The sequence below is a fragment of the Eubalaena glacialis genome, chromosome 14, assembly GCF_028564815.1.
Source record: "Eubalaena glacialis isolate mEubGla1 chromosome 14, mEubGla1.1.hap2.+ XY, whole genome shotgun sequence".
Taxonomy (NCBI): Eukaryota; Metazoa; Chordata; class Mammalia; order Artiodactyla; family Balaenidae; genus Eubalaena; species Eubalaena glacialis.
Window position 1 is genome coordinate 21,084,110 of NC_083729.1, and position 20,172 is coordinate 21,104,281.

A 20,172-nucleotide genomic window follows, 5' to 3' on the forward strand; every position below is an offset into this window, starting at 1 on the left:
TGTCTTCTCGCAGCTCCTGGGGCAGAGCGGCCTGCCCTCCCCTCCACAGGGCATGCCAGGCAAGCTCTTCTGCCACCAGGAGTGGGAAGATGGGAGTGGGCCTGAGCGCGGTGGGCTGGGTGTGGGGCGGCAGCCCTCCCACGGGGGAGAAGGAACCTTATGATCTGCGTGCACAGGAAGCTGAGCTGTCGCACTGGTGTTTCAGGGTGCCTCCCCCCAGTCAAGCTGGCCAGCAGGGCTGCTGGTGCCCACCAGGCTCAGGGGGCCTGGATGCTCTGGATGGGTCACACTGTGCTAGGTAGAAATCCCAGCACAGGGTCCTTCAGCTGGAAAATCAGCACCTACTGGATAACATCAAGGCTGTGCCTGGTGGCCGGTGCCTCAGAAATGGGAACCCTAAGAGGACAAGGGAATGTACTTTCCCACCTGCTCTCATGGAGATTAGGACCCCAAGAGGCCGGGTCCTGACTCCCTGGGATCTGGGAGGATGGAGGTGCTGCTTGGGGGGTGCTCAGGAGCCAGGCTAAGCGTGATTGGAGATGCCTGACTGCGAAGGCCTAAGAGGCTTTACAGGGAAAAAAATCCATCTCCTCCCTAGGCCCTCTGGATGTTCTCTCGTGAAGGGGGTGAGTTTCATGAAGCCTCCTAGGGACCTGTGCATCTTTAGGAGAAAGCCCCTGAACTTGCCCTAGGCAAGGCCTGGAACTTTGCTGAACCTCAGTTTCCAAATCTATGAAATGGTAGCAATTCCATCCAGTCAGCACACAGCACCCCTTGGCTGAGCCACTGACCCTTCTGAAACCTAAGCCAGATCCCACTTTTTAATTTCCACTCACCTGACTATTACCCATTTGGGTAACTCTTAGTATAACATTTATTCACTGAATGTGTACTGAACTCCTTCTAGTACCAGGTGCTGGGGACTCAGAGATGAACATGATAAGTACTAGCCCTCAAGCAGAAGAGGCAAACGGACTAGAACACAGACACGTAGAACCCAGGACGAAGGGTCCATGGGTGGATCAGCTTGGAATCCATGAATGGGGAGAGGGAGTGGGCCCCGGACCTTGTCTTGGGATAGGGGTCTTTAGGACCACCTTCCTGGAGTTGTTCTAAAGAACTAAAGGTTGTTCTTTTACAACTTTTATGAATGTTGTTCTTATCGTAGCCCACGTTCTGCATGGAGAATTTAGAAATCTATAGAAGTGGCTGCATTTTGAAGGATGGGTGGAGGGTCTTCCATCCCATTTGTAACCATTCATTCCCTTTCAGCTCCCCTTCCTCAGTTTTCCTGCTTGCACCTCTTGGAAGCCTGTGCCTCCGCCGGTTCCACTGTCATCTGTCCGAGAGAGTCTTCTGAGGATTCTGGAAGCTGAGGTCTTCATCAGCTGCCATTGACAGAGTCAAACTGTGAAGATAACACCTCTCATCTGACAGATGAAGTGAGATTGTGACGGACGAGGCTAAACTGCAGAGGTGCTTGCTGACACCAGGACTGCTGTAGGGGGAGCCGGGGAGCAGGTGGGGGGCAAGACACAAAGAGCCTGGCGCCTTGGAGGCTGTCTGTCATCACACCACAGCCACCCCCGCCAATTAAAGACCTTAGGCCCCACCCTGCCCTACATGTGGCCCAGGGCTGTGTGAGGGTCACTGGAGAAATCTGGGTGTGGGCACCAATCACCTACAGGAGGGAGGCACTATGACCAAGAAACCTCACCTGGGCCTGCTGAAGCTTTGCTCTCTGGGGCAAACGCCCAACCCTGGATTCACAGGAGGGACTGAGCTGCAGAACTGGGGCAAGTGTAAATCGCACACTAGACCTTTTCACGATTGGCTTTTGCTCCTTACTGATAAACCTCTCTTGTGGAGTAGTTTGAGAGGCAAGCGGAGGTGAGAAGGAAGTTCCTAGGGAGAGAGGAGAGATTAAGGAGAAAAATGTCCTTCGTTCCCGACGTTCGTGCACACACACACACTTAAATTACAGTGTCCTGGGCAAACACGCCAAGTGGGACACACGTCTGAAGCCCCCTCCTGGAGGCCCCGCGGAACGGGGGCCCGGTGGAAAACCTTGGGGAGCAATGGCTCTTGAGGTCCCTGTGGCCACTCGGGCCCTGGGGCTGAGCCGAGCTTGGGCTGCTGCTTTGTGCACCGTTTCCACCTCCGACCCGCCTCGGAGCATCACCCATCTGGCCTGGCGGGGAAGCTGAAAGATGCAAGGATGCGAAAACGGAGGTTTGGGTGGGAGCGGCGATTTGCGGGGTCACACAGGAGAGCACGTGGAGATGCGGGAACATTTCGCGGGCGCGCCCCGCCTGGTTGCACCTAGAAGGCGACAGCGAGCGGGGTGCGGGGCCCCGGAACGCGGCGGCGGCGCAGCCCCCCTGGCGTTGCCAGGCGCACGGTTGCCGGGTAACTCGTGCTGTCGACCGTCTGGCCAGAGCGCCCGGGCTCGCTGCGCGCTCGCCTCCCCCATCATGGCCTCCCGCGGCGCGGGCACCCTACTGACCGAGTTCAACGCCGCCTACGTGCCCCCCGGCCTCATGCCCGGGTAAGACCGCCGCACACCAGGCCCCGCCTGAGCCTGGGGGTCAGAGCCCCTGCGGGCGGTCTCTCCCCTCCTCCCTCCACAAAACCCTCCACCGGCCTCGAAACTCCGCCCTTTGGGGGCTGAAGGAACCCGGGGCGCCAAGTTTTCACCTGGCGGGGTGGCCTCCCCAGGGGTTTGCGCTCTCAGAGCAGGCAGTGGCTGGGCGCGGCGGGGGCTCTCCAGGTCCCCTTCGGTAGGAAGTCGGTACCTAGCGAGCGCGGAGCCCGCCGGTCCGGAATAACCGTGGTTGGGGTCCGGGTCAGGGGGAGGAGGGGGAGACGACGTGTGGGGTGGGTGTTTGGAGACGCCGGGCAGGAACAAGAGGGTGAGGAGTCCCCGAGAAGGGGGCGGGCTCTTCGGCCCCCACCACAGTGCGGGCACGCAGGATTCCCGCAACATGAATTACTTGTTGGTTGAAGGAGCGAAGGCGACCGGGTGGGTACCCGGGAGCGGGGCTCGAAGAATCTGACAAGGCAGGACCGGCAGTAATGTTTAGTGGCGTGCGCTACCCACCGGATCGCCTCGTCGGTTCTCCCATTGATCTCACTTAATCCTCACAGAATGCTGCCTTTGAAAGCTTCCCAGCCCCCAGACCTGGCCTGCCTTTAGCATTTTCGGATGCAGGGCAAAACCTACATTTCCTTTCTCTGGATGTTTTCACACTCCAGACAGCTAAGGTGCAAGTCTGACCGCTCCCTTCCATTCTTTGGTCCTTTTCCTCAAAGTGTCTGAGATTTCCACTCCCAACCTCCTCTTCCAGGGTGTGAGATTGTCTTCTCTCTCCTACTAGTCAACATGGGCATTGAGGATGGGGGCTGGATTCTGAGAAGCCGCCTGCACAGCACCTGCACATCTGTATTGAAAGAATGAATGAAATTAATGTCTTGAGAGTTTTGCAGGCAGGATCTCCATGTGGGTGGAAAAACACATGCTCTGTTCTGCAAACTAAACAGACTGCAAAACAAAGAAAAGGTCTCACTGTATATTTTGTGTGACATTTGGGTTGTCTTGAAGCAGAATAAGGCTGACATAGAGGAGCTGTGATATTAAAATAATTTCTGCACGCAGAAGTAGTACAGTAAGTAGGGGCAGGTTCCGTAGCTTTAATCCAGCCCCTTTGTGGACAGGGCCTTTCCTGGGCCTTAGAGGGCTCAAAAGCTGCTTCGGTTCCCATCAGACAAAGCTGATTTACCAGGTCACAGTTGTTTCCTGAAGTCAAGCCAGGTGTGTTAGAGAAGATGACTAAGGATTTTCCTATTAATTCTTTCAATCGTTTAGGCATTCCTTTGATAAAGATGTGTTGAGTGCTTGGGATGGGCCAGGTGTTGGGTTAAGACAAACAAGTGGGGGGATGCCCTGGAGGGGTTCCCAGTCTGGTGTAAATACATAAGGTTGAGCTCAACACCATCTCTGCAGCCTTGGATAGTGGTGTTGACACCACACTCTGGGTGTTTATCATGAAATTTGATTTCATACTTTGCTATATTTTTGTCTTAAGCCCACCGCAGTCTCCTTTGGAACCTAACCCTCCCCCACGGCTCCCCCACTCTGTCCCAGGTTGCGGGGAGGGAAGCTGCATGTTTCAGAAGCAATCCCAGGATACTTCTCTATCCACGCCACTCGTCTGCAGTTCCCTTGAGTGCCCTGTCCTCTGACTGATCTAGAAATTGTGATAACAAGTGAATCATAAATAAGGTTCCAAGCGTGGATGGGCTAGTTTGAGCAGCTGAGCCCTTATGTGTTACTTTCTTGGCTGGATCTTTCTGGGAGGGATGTGCTCTCCCTAAAGATTCTCATCAACAAGGAATGAATTGAGTTGTCTTATGTGTCTAAATGCTACCTTATTGGCAATTTTGTTAACGTAATGAAAGAATCCAAGATTCCCTGCCACGCTTGGGTAATTATTATTTTGTATGTCTTTTCAAAGATGAATCACAGAATTTTAAGTGCAACCAGTCTCTTCTGACACTCAGATCGTCCTCCTTACCAGTTTTATTCATAGAGGCAGAAATACTTGCAGTGGTGAGGACCTCGGAAACTAGGCAGTCCAGCCCCACCACCACCTCCTGTTCCAGACGTGGTCACTGAGGTCTGGGGGATGGGGACTTGCCTGAGCCTCAGGCTGGTGATGGAAGAGCTGGGCTGGAACCAGGTCCCTGATGCCCTGTAGTAGCACTGTGAACCCCCATGTATAAGCACCTATTATATGCCAGGCACTGAGCTGGGCTTTTTACAAACTTAAAAAAAAAAAAACCTTCACAACAACCCAGGTGTCAACCCAGATGCAAAACTGCCCAAGGTTTTTCATCAGGTTGCCCAGCCAGGTCTCTGTGACTTCAACACCCTGCTCTCTCCAACTGCTAGCAATCATCATCAGTTAGATCTCTACAGTGTTCAAGGCCTGATTCTGGGTACTGAGGGGAACAAGATGCTGGTCCTCAGACGAGGATGCTCCACCTGTTCCCTTGCCGCTCTGGGCAGTACCGCCCTCAGACATTTTGCCACTTTCTGGCCCGTGTGCCCTCCCTGCAGTGAGCAGAGAGCTCTCGGGTCAGAGATCCTGGGGTTGTAAGGCTTTTGGAGGGATGAGACTGGCTCAGTGAGACTCTGTGCTTCCTGCCCGCAGGTCAGATCTAGGTGGTACCCATTCCTTTGCTCTCTGCCTCCCACCACACCTCAACAGGCTCCCAGTCCGAGCACTTGACCTGCCCGTGCATCCTGGGGTACAAAACAAAGGCCGTCTGCCCAGGAGGATATAGGAGGCCCAAGTGCCCACACAGCTACCTGATGCCACTCACACAGCCCTGAGGAACTGGGGAGCCTTCCTAAGAACGGGGGATGGGGGGCTCCAGCAACCTGGGCTTTGTAACAGGGACCCTCCTTCTCTGCAGAAGAATCATAAGCCCATAGAGCTGTGCCCCCATTTGTCAGTTCAATTCAGCAAATACTTACAGAGCATCTACTGGGTGCCAGGGATGCAAGTATGAGTAGAACACAGCCCTCTCTCCCCGTGGAGTTGACAGTTCAGAAAGGAAGAATATACTAGGGCCCAGGTAATTACAACACAGCAGAATGTGAACTGAGACATAAGAGAGGCACAAAGATCGAAGACAGTTCAATGGCAGGGACAGGCATGGTCTATGGGTGGGTCGGAAGAGGCTCGATGGAAAGGGTGTGTATGAAATGTACCTTGAAGGATGGAGAAGATCACAATTTGGGGAGAGGAGGAAGCATCTTCTGGACGGAGGGGATGGCATGGGGAAAGGCATGGGGTGGAGGTACCAGCAGAATATGCTTTGAAAACAACAAATGGCCTTTTTGCCTGGAGTGGCAAAGCTGGTGTTACCGAACCAAATTTGGGTCTGCTTGCCTGCACACAGTAAAACCAATCCATTGACCTGGGTTGCTGTGAAGGAAAGTGCCGCGTTTATTGCAGGGCACCAAGAAAGGAGTCCAAGTAGCTAGTGCTCAAAAGCCCCCAACTCCCCAAAGGCTTTCAGGCAAATGTTTTTAAAGATAGGGTGAGGGAGGGGGTTTGTGGGGTGTGTGATCAGCTCGTGGACATTCTTCTGATTGGTTGGTGGTGAGGTAATCAGGAGTTACCATCATCAACCTTCTGGTTCCAACCAGTCTGGGGTCTCTGTCCTTGTGGGCAGCAGGCAATTAACTTCTTCTGCCTGGTGGGGGTGGGGTCAGTATCTGCAAAATGGCTCAAAGGACATGGCTCAGAATATTATCTATAGTCCTTGCGGAGGAACTAGAGGTCCTTGACTTTGTTTAATGGCTGAACTATTACTATTTTGTCTTGCTTGACTGTTTTCCTGTCTTTCTGCATTTCCTCACGTCTCTGATTAAATTTATTCTTTGGAACTCTGGGAAGGCCTAGGAGGCTGAAGTTTTTCTACAGACAAGAGGCAGGCGGAGGACATGGTTGGGGATTCTGTCCCTGGAAAGCCCCATAGGGTCCTGCTCAGTTACACTGGGACACGGAAGTGGATGATAAGACTGGAAAGACCTCTCACGGGGGCCCACATCAAGCAGGACCTTGAGCACCTGGCCCAGTTTGTTCTTAATTTCCCAGGTGCTGGGGAGCTCTTGAAGGTTGTTGCCCAAGGGAGGGACCTGATCAGAACCGTACTGAGCAGGAAGTGTGTGGAGACGAGGGTGCTCTTGGAATTAGAACAGGCTGCACAGTAACAAGTTAATTAGTTAATAAGCTGCTCATGGGATCCCTGATGGCGAACGGTAATTAATCTGAATGTTAGCTGGGGGACCAAGCAGTGCTATTAAGAGGCGGGGAGGGATGGCTCCCTGTGTGCACAGTAACCTCAGGGGACTTTGACGGCGGACCCGGCTGAGCACCTTCTCCAAGCTTGTGTGGTGCGCAGGTGGGTGAGGGGCAGGGATGGATGAAGGGGTCGAGGAGGAGGAGGTGTGAGGGTCCGTAGGGACCATTCGATGCCCCATCGTGAAACATGCCGTTCCCCTCTGTCCTCTCCACCATGGCGTGCCACACGCCCAACAAAAACGGGGCTCTACCATGGAACTGCACTGTCACGCTCACAGCTCGCAAATGCAAGTGCGTGCAGGGACATAGACCTACTAGTCAAGGTGTGCCCGCCGAGGGCTAAATAAATATGACCATGTGCGTGGGCACGCGTGCGCACACACACACACACGCGTGCGCGCACGCACGTGCACGGGCCCCCGCCCACAGCAAGAGGGGCTGAATGGAATCCAGAACCCACGCAGAACCTTAGGAGGATTGCGGAGGAGAGGGCTTCTCTTCTGTTGGGATGCAAATATCTTGGCATTCAGAGAAGGTGGGAAAGCAGGGAGCAGAGGAGTGTGGCAGAGAGCCTGGGGGTGGCAAAGACAAGAATCACGATGACATGTCACTTTTCTACAGCTCCTTTCTTTGAGGTGCGCAGACGCCCCTGTGGGTGGGACGCTCTGGGCCGGTGTGCTCGGCAAACGAGAGCCCAGCGTTCCAGGAAATGGTGCCCCCGGCTTCTGGACTTCGGCCTCCTTCAGTGAACGTTACTGAGCACTTGCCATGTGTCAGGGGCTGTGTAGGTTTTGGGGATAAAAGAGAACACTCATTAGCAGAGGAGCTGAGCTAATGTGGATCTTGGTGTCGATGAAGGATCATAATCCTGCTGTGAGGCAGAGATGCTGGGCCGAGGGTGGGTGGCCAGGGGAGGCGACAGGGAGCCTGGCTCTGTGAGTGAGGGCGAGATGCCCCAGGAGGCAGGAGGAGATGCAGGCGGAGGAAACGTGTGTGAAGGCTTGGAGAGCACGTGGGGCCCGAGGGATGTGAGTAACACTTCTGGGGCATAGGGCGCCCGTGGGGAAGTGAAAAGAGAGGTGAGCCATGGTGATCAGATGATGAAAGGTCACTCTGGCATCAGTGTGGACGACAGGCTGCAGGGGTGACACTTGGTCTAGGGGACTAGCTCGGAGATCTGAGGCTGTCCAGGTGAGCAAGAGGAGGGCTTGTAGCCATGGGATGGAGGGGGGCAGTGGGAAAGTCACTATGGAGGGAGCAAAAGCAGGACTTATGGAGAGGTTGGATGTGACGGTTGGCAGGGTGATGCCCGGTTTCTGGTGGATTCTGGTAGGTGAGGTGGTGTTAGCCAGGACAGGGATGTCCAGGAGGAGCAGCCAGCTGTCTTCAGTCGTGCTGAGTCTGGGGGCCCTGGGCAAGCCCTCGGTGGACAGCCGGGCGTGTGGATCTGTAGCCGGGAGAAGGGTCGGAGCTAGAGACACCGATCTGGGTGTCCTCAGTGTTGGAAGTCTAACGTGGATGAGCTCTCCCAGAGGGAGTGGGTCCCTGAAGAGAGAAGAGGACCCTGGGGCAACACCAGCACCTAGAAGATGAGCAGGGGAAGAGAGCCAGACTCCAGTCCGTCCTCCTCCACGCTGAGGTTTTCCTCAAAGCCTCCCCCGATGGAGACCCCTTCATGGAACTCCACCAGTACTCTCCCCACCCGACCTTCATGGGAATGGGCCTTCCCTCCTCGTGTTTAATAGCATTAGAGCCTTGACTGCTGACACCATTCCTGCACACACACATCAGGACTCAATAAATACTGAATGAGGGGGAGGCGGGAGGAAGGAGGGCTGAGCGATGCAGGCTTTTGTATTCTCGACACCTAGCATCGCACCGGCACACAGTGGGTTCCCAATAAAGTAACTCTTAATGCCATCTGACTCTCTTAAAAAGTATTACCTGTGCAGGTAAAGAAGAACGCAACAAATCACCCCAAATCCAAACACCTAGAATTAACCTAAAAATCATTTAAGATTTCTTTTTATGTGTATATTCAGATAAAAGACTAAATGGATGGGTGGATGGATCGATGGACAGAAAGATAAGAGAGCAATTTTATAAAAATATGATCTTACCATACTTACTATTTTAAAATGAAAAGCATGAAATTTAATGTTACTCAAACTTAACTGAAGAGAAAGATACTGAAGTAAAATGGAAGAACAGATTTTAGATAAGTGCTAATTCATCATAAGAGATCTGCGTTTCTAAAAGTTCCCTCTGACGGAGAGAGGGAGAGAGAATAAGCATCATTAGGGGTTCATTACATTGTGTTATTTTCACCAACATGTTTCAATTTTAGATGCCACAGGTTGACTATGCTTTAGAAATTCTAAGTGCACGCCCATCTCCCCTCCACCCACCCCCCAACTTTTGTTGCTTAAATTATTTTTTCCTTTGACAGGTTTTATAACATTTACATTCTTTTCTGCAGCCAGCCTTCACCTAGTAGCTATTCTTGGTTCTCTGCACTTAAATAGATGTGAAGTAACCACCAGTCATTCTTACAGAGGTTCTACATTCCTGAGTATTTTTTTCTTTTGAATCATCTCTTAGTTGGCAGGATTTCATCATTGAACACTGCTTTCAAGAAGAGCTTTGGGTGCTTTATTTCCTGAGTTCTTTCATGCAGCTGCCTTTATACCTGGATGACTGGCCAGTTCGATATTCTTGGGTCATGCTCTTTTCTCTGCAGAGTGCGGTAGACGGTTGTTTCTTTAGTTTTCATTCTGTTGCTTCATTTTCTCTGTGTTGGAGTTTGGCAACACCTGGTGACCGGCACCTCTTTCATCCCCTGCGTTCTGAACCACTTGAGAAAGAAGATAAAAGAGGGAAAGCTGGCGTTGGAGAATGGGGCTGACGCTGAACCCGGATGAGATGGCCAGGCTGGGCTGGGGCAGACTTTCCTCCTGAAGGGCAGAGTGGGTCCCCCAAAACAGGGCGTGGAGGAGCAGGGTGGGCTTCCTTGCTTCCAAGCAAAAGAGGGAGGGAGAGTGGGCTTCACCCCCACAGGTAGATGTTCCTCCACTTCTAATGTGGAAGAACAAGTGAGGGCTGGAGACGGCTGGTGGACAGTTCCCTCCACACGGAACGACTCATAACGATGAAGGAGGAAGCACCTCCCAACTTCTAGTCTTTGACTTCTTGATGATGGCACTGCTATTTTTATGACGTTTCATACACAGCACAAAGAACTTTCAGGGACTCTGCCTCTTTATCTTAGGTGATGCTTCTTCCAAATGAGTTTCTTCATCAGTGTGAATGTTGCAGAGAGGGAGAGTGGGCCAAGGATGTTGGATTTGGTGACTGGATGATCTTATATGACCGTCATGAAAAAGCACAAGCACACATTCAAGTGACAGGTCAGAAGGAAAGCATAGGAATAGAAGAAATGAAAGCAGAAAGTAGTATAGAGTAATCTGAATAGATTAGTATATAGTATAGTATAGTATAGTATAGTATAGTAATAGTATAGTATAGTATAGTATAGTATAGTTCAGTATAGTATAGTATAGTATAGAGGATTCCTTGGAGAAATTTGGAAATGAAGAGAAAGGTTTGTAGAAAGCAGCAAGGCCAAGTGTGGAATTTTGCAATCTAGGAAAAGCTTTGAATGTTTGTGGGCAGAGAAGACACTAGGGGAGCAGGAGAGATCCCAGATGGGTGGGAGAGGGGACAGAGGCCGAGAGACAGGGAGGGACGGATGGGGGAGTGAGGCCTTGGTGAGGCAGGAGAGGGCGCTGCAGCCCAGGAGGGGGAAGGCCATGGCAAAGAAGAGGATTCCGTCCTGAAAGTGGCCAAGGTGACCCCACAGGCTCACAGGCACTCACCAACCCCACCATCTTTCGAGGACAGGAGACGTGGCCGCCAGCAAGGAACTCAGGAGGGGCCAACAGGAAGGGGCACTGAGGCAGGAGGGAGAGGGTTAGGACCACCAGGGTCATGGCATCCAGGGCAGAAAGAAGCCAAGGGACGAGAGAGGTGAGGCTGGAGAAAGGCCTGAGTCCAGTGGAGGGTCTCTCCCCTCTGCTGCCCACTACGCAGCCCCGTCGCTCACTGCTCTGGCCCCGGGCTAGCCTCGAATGCTGCAGGATCGCAGGAAGGTAGAGCTGCGGAGGGAGGGTAGGCCCAGGAACCGGGGAAGGACTCCTTCTATTCTGCCTACAGTGGAAAGCCATTGGAAGATGCATCAGTAATCACGGTGCTTAACTTTCTCGCCTTTCATCCAAAGATGAAATCATGCATTTCTTTCTAACTCTAGGCCAACACCCATTCTACCTGTGAGGAGCCTGAGGCCCAGGGCAGCCCTCAGAGGTAATACTGAAGCACGACTTCAAAGGCCTCACCGTGCTTTGGCCTCTGGTGCAGGACGAGTTCCTGAAATGGAGAAGCCCTAGACTGGCAGTGGCCTGGCCGGCTCCCTGCACTTTCCGGGGCTTCCCTGGGAATGTTTTCATGTCGGGGAGGGAGCTCAACCGGGGGAGGTAAGACGTCAAGCCTTGCAGTGGGGTGGTCTCAGGAGATGCATTGGAGGGCCCTGGAGCATGGCCACCGGCTTTCAGTGTCTGTGTCTGTAGGTCCCACCGTAACGTCACTGGTACTGTTGGCACACCAGCTACTCACCTTGTCATTTGTTTAATAGACATTTCCTCCCCACAGACCATGTGCCTGACCCGGTTCGGAGAACTGGGGATCAGACATGAGTAAGATGTGATCAAACTCTGCCCTTGAGAAGCTCCCAGTCTAGCAGGGAGACAAGATGTACGCAGACAGTAGCAGGACAGGGTGAGATGCAGCTGGTGGAAGGGGTTTAGGGCACAGAGAGAACAGAGGGCGGGACCCACCTAGACCTAGAAGAGGTGGCAAGGAAAGGTTTCTTCAAAGAAATGACATTTAGGCAAGTCTTAAAGGACCTTTTAGTACTGGGAGGCAAGGGGCAGGGGATGGGGTGGTGGTGGACAGGTTTGTCATTCCTGATGGCAGAAGGCACAGGGCAAGACCCCAGTGGGGAGAGTGAGACGAAAGGCGGGGTGGGGGGCAGGAAGAGCAATTACACACAGGAACTGCAATGGCTGTTTGCAACCGGGCTGTAGGGTAACTGATGAGGCAGAGACAGAGGCAAGGGTCAGGTCACTGACAGCCTTGCCTGCCACGCTAAGGAGCTGACTTCAGAAAGTTCAGTCTGGTTGAAGTGTGGAAAATGGGCTGGAGGTGCGAGTGCAGGCAGGAGAACAGGGAGGAGGCTGCAGCCGCGGTCCAGGTGAAAGGCGACGGAGCTTGAGCTCAGGTGGCGGGGATGCAGCTGCAGGGCTTGGTGGCTGATTGGACGTGAGGGATGAAGCTGGGGGAGATGGATGCCTGTTCTGTCTTGGACATCTCGGAGTGCTCTTCACGGCGGTGGAACTAGACTGTTGGGGAAGGTGGAGGTGGGAGGTGAGGCCTGGGGGACATCCCAGGGAGATGCATAGTGTGCAGCCGTACACAGGAGTCTGAAGCTTGGAGGGAACTTCTGAGCTGGAGCTGGAGACCAGGGGTCCTTCACACACAGGTGAAGGTTAAGGCCACAGCACGGAGGCCATCACCAGGAAGACTGGGTGGGCCCTGGACAGACCCCAGAGGAAGTGGGCAGAGAGGGAACATGATGAGAAGGAGACTGAGAAAGAAAGGACAGAGGTGTTGGTGAAAACCAACAGCGAACAAGAGAGCAGCATAATAGAAACCACGAGTGATATTTCAAGAAGAGAGCGGTCCACAGTGTCCAGCGCTGCAGGAGGGCCACTGGTGACCTCGGCAAGAGTGACCTCAGTGGCAACATGGGGGCAGGGCCAGGTTTCAGAGGGCGGGGAGCCCAGGGGAGGCTGTGCTGACTGGGGAGTTTTGATCTCTTATTTGCCCGAAGTCTGATTCCCATGCTCACTGATGTCACCGACTCGCCCCTCCTCTCCCCTCCCTTTCCCCAAACAAGTCTTGGTTCTCTCTGTGTGAGTCTCACTTAACCAGGGGTCTTGAGCCGTGTCTGCTGTGCTCTCTGTGTCCCCAAGCGTCTCTGCTCGCCCTGCCCTTGTCCCTCCCACTAGCCCCCTTGGTCGCAAAGGGTGATGGAGCTCTGTATAAGGCTCTCAGAGCTCCAGAACCTGGGCGAGCTCTCCAGGCCGGCTGGGTGGCACCCTGTGAGGCTGTGGTGCCGGAAGCGAGGCTACACCAGAGTTGACACTCATCACATGCCCCCTGCCCCTTCATGGGATAACCGCAGAACGTCACAGCTGCAGGAGGCCTCCGCATCTTCAGGCCAACCCCTCCTTCAATGGAGGGCCATCGAGGGAGAGTGATTTGCCTGCAGCCTCGCTGAGGGGGTCAGGACTGGAACCCAGGTGTCCTGGCCCCTGTGTGAGCCTCTGGTCTGGAGAGATGACCTCTGTGGGGAGGCAGAGGGCCAGAGCCTCTTTCACTTGTCCTTCCCCAGAGGCTCGAGCTGGGCCGTGTACCTTAGGAAGCCTCTCAAGGCCCGGAGGTGACCAGCGGGGCCGCTGACCTCGCCCGCAATCTTGCAGGGCCTCTCTCGGAACTGGCCTGCAGCCCTCCACCCATCTCTCCCCCCTCCCCTGCTCTCTCAGGTACCAAGGCCATGTTCCTGGCGTGGCCTTCTCCTTCGGCTCCCCCTACGGCACCACCACGCTCAAGTACTTCCAGGAGCAGTGCAACGCAGCCCTGGAGAAGAGCCACACTCCCTTCCGCAAAGGCGGCCACTTCCCGGCCAGCTTGTCCCCAAACCCCAACCAGGTGCTGAGTGACCGCTCCCGCACCCGGGACCGCTGGCTGCACGCCCCCAGCTGCACCCGCTTCAACCTGGACAGTAGCCGCGCGGCCGAGCTCTCGCGCTTCTACCAGGTGGGCGCCCCGGGCTGGGCTATTGCCACCCCTCTCCCCTCCCCCCGACGTCCCCTCTCCCCACACCGTGGGGAGGGAGTGACTGCTGGGGGCCAGGGGAGACTCTCAGCCTCCAGAGCGCCTCTGTTTGCTTCCTCAGAGCCCCTGAGCCAGCAGGGAACCTGGTGAGTTTGGCCGGGGAGTGGGGAGGGGCTCAGCGCTCTGCTTCCCTGACCTCCCCCTACTCTGGGGGTTCCAGAGTGTTTCTCCCACTGGCGGGAGAGCTGGGAGCCTTTGGGGATGTTCCCGCCCTCACCTCTGCCCAACAGCCTCTCCCACTGGATGCTTGTTTACCTGCTTTCTGAGCAAAAGCCCTAAGATTCACCCCCAGGATGAGTCACACGCACTGAGGGCTGCTGAGCCCCACCCCGGTTCCAGCCCCAAGTCTACTCTCGATTGTACACCCGGATCCGGGTGCCCACCTGACACCACCTCCCTGCTCCACAGGCCCATTGAGGATGAGCTCGAGTCGGCCTCAGCCCCAGAGCAGACCCCAACTGCCCTCAGGGGAACAGAGGCGGATGGAGGGGGCGGCCTGCCCACACCCCCCTCTTGTCCTTATCCTGCTCCTCGGGCTCAGAAAGCCTCCTCTGGATCTGTTCAGACGCATCCCAGCCAGCCACAGGCTCACAGGCGCTCACCCCGCTCAGGGGAGGCCAGGGCTCCCTGTCCGCTGTGGTCCCCCTCAGCTCCCTGGCAAGCATCCCTCCCAGCCTGATTTCAAGGACACAGATGCCTCCAGGCCCCCAGGGTGGAAGACTGCACGAGAAGGCAGCTTCCCGGGAGAGATGACCGGGTCCACGCCGTCGGACTCCGAGTTGCTGTGGAACCGGGCTGTGCGCCTGGGACGTTCTTTACCTCCACCTTGGCTCACAGAGCACACCCTGCCCGGGAGGGAGGGAAAGAGACACACACGCACACACACACACACACACACGCGCGCACACAGCTTACCTGTGCCACCTACTGAGCTGGTCTTCACATCCCCTATCTCTGCTGGTCCCCTGCCTTGTTTACTTGCCCTAGCGAAGCTGGCGTGGCGACAGGAGCTGAGGCTCAGGAGGACACCTAGCTGGGGACTCTTCTCTGAGGGCATTCGGGGAGACGGCCCTCACCCCCCTGCCCAGGTACAGCCAGGCAGGGGCTGCAGGGGCCCGAGGTCACTCCTGCACACGTATGACCTGTCATCTCTTCCTTGGTTGAGCTGTAGATGACACAGCAGCATCGGGAGTACTATCAAGACAAGACGGGCATGGCGCCCCGGGTCCCCTACTTCGTGCTGCCTGTGAGGGAGTGGGAACGGTACCCCACCCCCACCGACCTGTGAGTGCCTGCCCTCCCCTCATCCATACATTCAACACACCGCCATAGGGCACCTGCTTTTGCCAGGCATGCAGGCCCCCAGACTGAGAAATGAGTTAAGACTTTACCCCACAATGCACAGGGTGACAGTTACAGAGCCAGGGGGTCAGGGTTTCAGCAGCCTCAGGAGGGATGCCAGGAACCTGAATGGGCGGAATCAGGAAGAGCATTTTCAGATGCCCTGGGAGTTTGGAAGCAAACCCCATAATCCTTGCTGGCCTGAGTCTGCAGGCTTCTCCCCCTGCAATGGCAGCCTTGCAGCTACACTCGTCCGAACGCCAGCACAGCCCCTCGGTGCAGCGAGGAGCTTCTGCCCTCTGGTGGACCCAGAGGGTACTACACAAAGCAGGGCTGTCTCCCCAGCCCCAGCCCAGACTCAGAAAATGTTCTTTTAGGGACGTGAACATATTTTTCAAAGTCCAACTGTCCCTCTAACAAATGTGAAAGTTCCTCCCTGTCCGCCGTTTGCTGCTTTTATCCGGGAGAGCTTCTTCTGCCCTGTGAGGTAATCGGGGCATGTGGTTTCCTCACTCTCCCTCCTGACACCCAGGCAGGGAGATTAGAAGTCTATGCTGTGAGGTGTCCTGTGGAGTAGGGGGCATTGGGAGGTCAGTGGGCAGATCTTGGGTTTCCAACTCCATGCTGACCCATTGCTTGCCTCAAGAGCCCTGAGCCTTGCCATTGTTGTTATTGATAAAGCAGCAACCCTTTCCATAGAGTTTAATGATTTTTAATTAATTAATTAATTAATTAATTAATTAATTTAATTGGAGTATAGTTGCTTTTTTTTTTTTTTAGTTAATTAATTTATTTTTGGCTGTGTTGGGTCTTCGTTTCTGTGCGAGGGCTTTCTCTAGTTGCGGCGAGCGGGGGCCACTCTTCATCGCGGTGCGCGGGCCTCTCACTGTCGCGGCCTCTCTTGTTGCGGAGCACAGGCTCCAGACGCGCAGGCTCAGTAGTTGTGGCTCACGGGCCTAGTTGCTCCGCGGCATGTGGGATCTTCCCAGACCAGGGCTCGAACCCATGTCCCCTGCATTGGCAGGCAGATTCTCAACCACTGCGCCACCAGGGAAGCCCGAGTTTAATGATTTTTAAAGATACAGTTTAACATCCTCTATAGGTTTTTTTGTGCAGGCAGATGGGCCCATTTCCTAAATACGGAAACTGAGACTCCACAATGGCCTCGGGAACTTGTGCCATGGCGAGTCTGGTTGAAGGCAGAACTGGAGAGAACCCAGATCTCCCAACGCCAACTCTAGGATTCTAGGTTGGCCATCTCCACCCTTGGGGTGGCTCTGAGTCAGTCCATCCCTGGAGACAGTGCAGGGCCTCGTCTGGGGACAAGTCTCCCCTTGAGACCTCTCCAGGCAGGATCTGCATCTCCTACAGCTGTTGGACCCCAGGACGCCCAGCTCTGTCCCTTCTCCAAACTGCCTGGCAACCTGTGCTGTTGCTGACAGCTTCACATCTAACACAGAGGACCAACTAGGTGGTTGGGAGTAAGAGGGTCAGTGTCTGCACTCAGCCTTTACCCTGACCATCTCTGTGGCCCGGGGAAAGTCCCTGTCCTTCCCTGAGGTCCACTGCCATCATTGTCATGATCACCATCACCATCACCATTATCACCATCACCATCAACATCACCATCATCATCAGTAGCAGCAGCACATTTCTTATAACACTTGTTGAGTGTTTGCTTCTTGTTCAGCATTATGTTAAGTGCTTTGTACGCATTACTTCATCTACTCCTCAAAACAGAGCTAGGAGGGAGGTACCGACATTAGTCCATTTTTACATGTGTACACTTCTAGCAGGAATTGGGCCAGAATCCATCCCAGCTTCTTGACACCTATGTCCTTGCTCTTAACCACTGTACTGCTGTGCAAACACAAGTCATTCTGACCTCGAGTGCAGGGTGACTTACCAGATGTCAAGCTGACGAGCAGCCAGCAGGGTCGTCAGCAGCACGGGCTGGGAAATGGGCCTTTTTCACCCTCCCTATCTGGTTCACTGCATAACACTAGCTCCATCCTCACCCCCAGGCCTCCCCTGGGCCCGAAGAAGAAGTGGCACCTTTTAAGAGTATCCCCTGAGAACCTGAGGACCTACCAGACATTCCCATCAGGGAAGAGGGTCTCCGCACAGGAGCGACAGATGCGGGACTGCTACTTTGAGTTCAGAGCCTGATGCCTGAGAGCCGCGGCATCACCAGGTTGGCTTTTTGGAATAAAATCTTTATCCATGACCATCCCACGCTCCTCTCCTCTGAGCCCCAGGAGCACTTGGCCACAACAGGACAGCACTGAGGGTCACACAGCACGGTGTCTGAGGGGCCTGTGGAATGCTCACCCCAGGTGTTAGAGCCAAGAAAAGGCGGTGTCATCACCCTGCTGGGCCCACACACCTCTCCCCTGAGGACTGTAGGGCTCCTGAGTCTTGGTGGCAGGTCACTCAGGCACAGAGATACCTCCCATCTGCTTCCACTGAGATAATCAAGGAAGTCCCATTATGCCATGTCTGAGAATGAGGATGCAGTGGCCCTGGAATGCTTACGCTGGTGTCAGATGCAAAGGGATCCCACTTGAGCCTCGGCTCAGCATCATTTCATTCACACAATAGCCTGTGAGAGAGGGGGTGTTGCCCCCACTTTACTGATAAAGACACCAAGGCTCAGAGGTGGAAAGAATTGTCCAACCTCACGCAGCTGAGGAGTGGCACAGCCAGGATTCGAACCCAGGCCTTTCTGACTCCCAGGCTCTGCTATTTCTACCACACACACTGCTTGTGGCCCATGTGGGGTGGGGATGACGCAGATCCCAGAGGGCCCTGTGGTGCCTGAGAGGTGAAACCACTTTCTGCATTCTGCCCAGACTGGCAGGGACAGTCTGATTTGGGACCTACCCCTGGGACTGTTTCTAGAAGGGGACAGGAGGTAAGGGACCCGAGACTAAGACACTCTTCAAGGCATCGCTGTGCATCAGGGACCTTTACGCCAGAGTGGACACTGGGTTCCTAGGTCACATCTGGAGGTGGCCTGGGAGGGTCAGGGTCTGGAGGCCGCTGCTTCCCACCTCCTGGGAGGCCTCCTGTCTGCGGGACAGGGCACAGGATGTGGGGGACAGCCCCTTTGGAGATGGGATCTAGAATGGGAACCTTGGGTCAGGTGTGTACCCATACCATAGGAATTCTCCAACATTCCAGCACGTCCTGGATTTGATCAAGGGACTCCATCAAGAAAGGGCTCTTATTTCCCCTAAATGGGTGAAATGGGCTCTTATTTCCCCTAAAGGCAAGGCAACCACAGCAGGTTCAAGTACACGGGAGGGTGAAATAGACCTTCTCCTGTGAGCCAGCATTTAGACACCTCCTCCCCTGAGGACAGGGTAAACAAGAAAAAACATGTGCCCATCAGGTAGGCATCTGACAGCTTTCAGAGACCCCCTAATGGGCCTCTCCTGTGTGCCAGACCAGCTGGACCCCAAAGAGCCCCTGTGGTGGCCAAATTCATTCCAGGGCTTGGCTGAGTAGCAAAGCAAATAAACCCTGATCGCTGGTCACACACTGTCGCGTCCCGAGGGTGCAGGGGTGCCGAGTAGGGCCAAGATGTCTTGGGAAGCCAGGCGCCAATTGGAAAGACTGCTCAGCGCGTAGCTCTGTACAGCCTGCACCCGAGAGGCGAGAAGAGAGGCTGGGCAGAGGCTCCAGGGAAGGGAGGGAAGGACGTGTATTTTCCTGGTGAATTTCATCCCATTTGGCCTGGTCCCTGCTGTGACATGTGTTGGCCTCAAAAGGACTGGCCATCCCAGTCTTGGCATCACTGGCGAACTTAAGCCCTGGAATGAGCAGTTCTTAATAAAAAGTACTTCTATATGACCCTGCACTCAAAAAATGATGAACTGATGGAAAAAAGGAAAGGCTTTTCTTTTGCTTTATTGAATAAACAATATTCTAGAAGTGAGGGATGGGTGGGGACAAAGTCATTCTTCTAATCAGATTTCCCCCAGCGCCTGCAGGGGGTTGAATTCCTAGTTCCAGGGGTCCCCCTCAAGGCCACCAGAGCAGGTATTTGGGGCCACATCAGCATCCCCAGGAGTGAATCCGAAAGGAGCTGAAAGAAAGAATTCCATTAGCCACCTCGAGCCTGCAGTTGTAAAGCCTCCTCTAATTTCTGGGTTCACACCTCTTGTGTCCCTTTCTCAGAGTGATGGCCAGTTTGCAGCTCTCCCAAGCCAACTCAAAGCCTCCTTTGAGCAGCTTTAGAATGCAAAGGCTGTCAGAACCTTGTGGTGCTGGAACCAGTGGAAAGAAATGGGAGAGATTCAAAGAAAAAACTCAAGGCAGACAGGATTCCAGCTCCAGTCACGTGCTGGGCTGTTATGGAGGAAGAGGAATTACCTCGGTTGGCGGGGGTGGTCCAAGTGTGGATCCTCTTTTAGAGAGTCTGCCCAGGCTAAGCCCTCTGGCAACCATGTTGGAATGGAGGGCCCTCTGCTCCGGCCAGGTGGTTGGAAGAGGGCTGGACACCTGCCTGGAGCTGGCCAATCAGATTCTCTGAGAATTTGGAGCCAGAGCTGAGAGACATTCACTGAGGGTCATTCAGAGCCAAATAGACATAAACTTGACCGCTGTGGAGGCCACATTTGGCCTCACATCTGACAAAGCAGAGATTGCTGGTGGCACATAAAGCAAAGTCCAGAGTTGCTGAGGACAGAGGCAGAGACTCTGGGCCCCTGACCAGGTGCTCTCTGCGGTCTAGCTGTTTTTGTTCTTTTTTGATTGGTTTGTTAAACCATTTTGAGTGGGCATTCTTCCTTGCTATCAAAATCACCTAGACTGAAGACCAAGGGCAGAATAGGGCCCAGGAGTAGCAGACACAGGCAAACAGATGCAGCTCAGCGCGAGAAGATTGCCCTAAAAGGGCTGTTCCTCATGAAATGGGCTGCCTTCAGCGGTGGTATGTTTC

The 20,172-nt window shown here is 54.3% G+C and overlaps 2 protein-coding genes across 2 annotated transcripts in view; one reads left to right on the forward strand and one right to left on the reverse strand.

Annotated features, from left to right (window-relative positions):
- The first annotated feature begins 2,434 nt into the window (after nt 1–2,434).
- CIMIP2C (ciliary microtubule inner protein 2C) lies at nt 2,435–17,444 on the forward strand. The gene is made up of 4 exons (XM_061168563.1): nt 2,435–2,548; nt 13,535–13,808; nt 15,058–15,170; nt 17,252–17,444. The coding sequence occupies exons 1-4, from the start codon at nt 2,475–2,477 to the stop codon at nt 17,394–17,396; spliced, it is 606 nt and encodes a 201-aa protein (XP_061024546.1). The 5' UTR covers nt 2,435–2,474; the 3' UTR covers nt 17,397–17,444.
- Nucleotides 17,445–19,286: 1,842 nt separating this feature from the next.
- Nucleotides 19,287–20,172, reverse strand: part of CIB4 (calcium and integrin binding family member 4) — a 48,171-nt gene continuing 47,285 nt past the window's right edge. The window contains exon 7 of the mRNA XM_061211224.1: nt 19,287–19,317. Within this exon, the coding sequence (XP_061067207.1) occupies nt 19,287–19,317 (31 nt within the window). The remainder of the gene's footprint in view (nt 19,318–20,172) is intronic.

Bases quoted from the DNA above. Each gene is read 5' to 3' on its own strand.
- CIMIP2C (XM_061168563.1), top strand. From the start codon at position 2,475: ATGGCCTCCCGCGGCGCGGGCACCCTACTGACCGAGTTCAACGCCGCC. The intron at 2,549-13,534 runs GTAAGACCGCCG...CTGCTCTCTCAG, and splicing joins CCCCCCGGCCTCATGCCCGG to GTACCAAGGCCATGTTCCTG. The intron at 15,171-17,251 runs GTGAGTGCCTGC...CCTCACCCCCAG, and splicing joins TACCCCACCCCCACCGACCT to GCCTCCCCTGGGCCCGAAGA.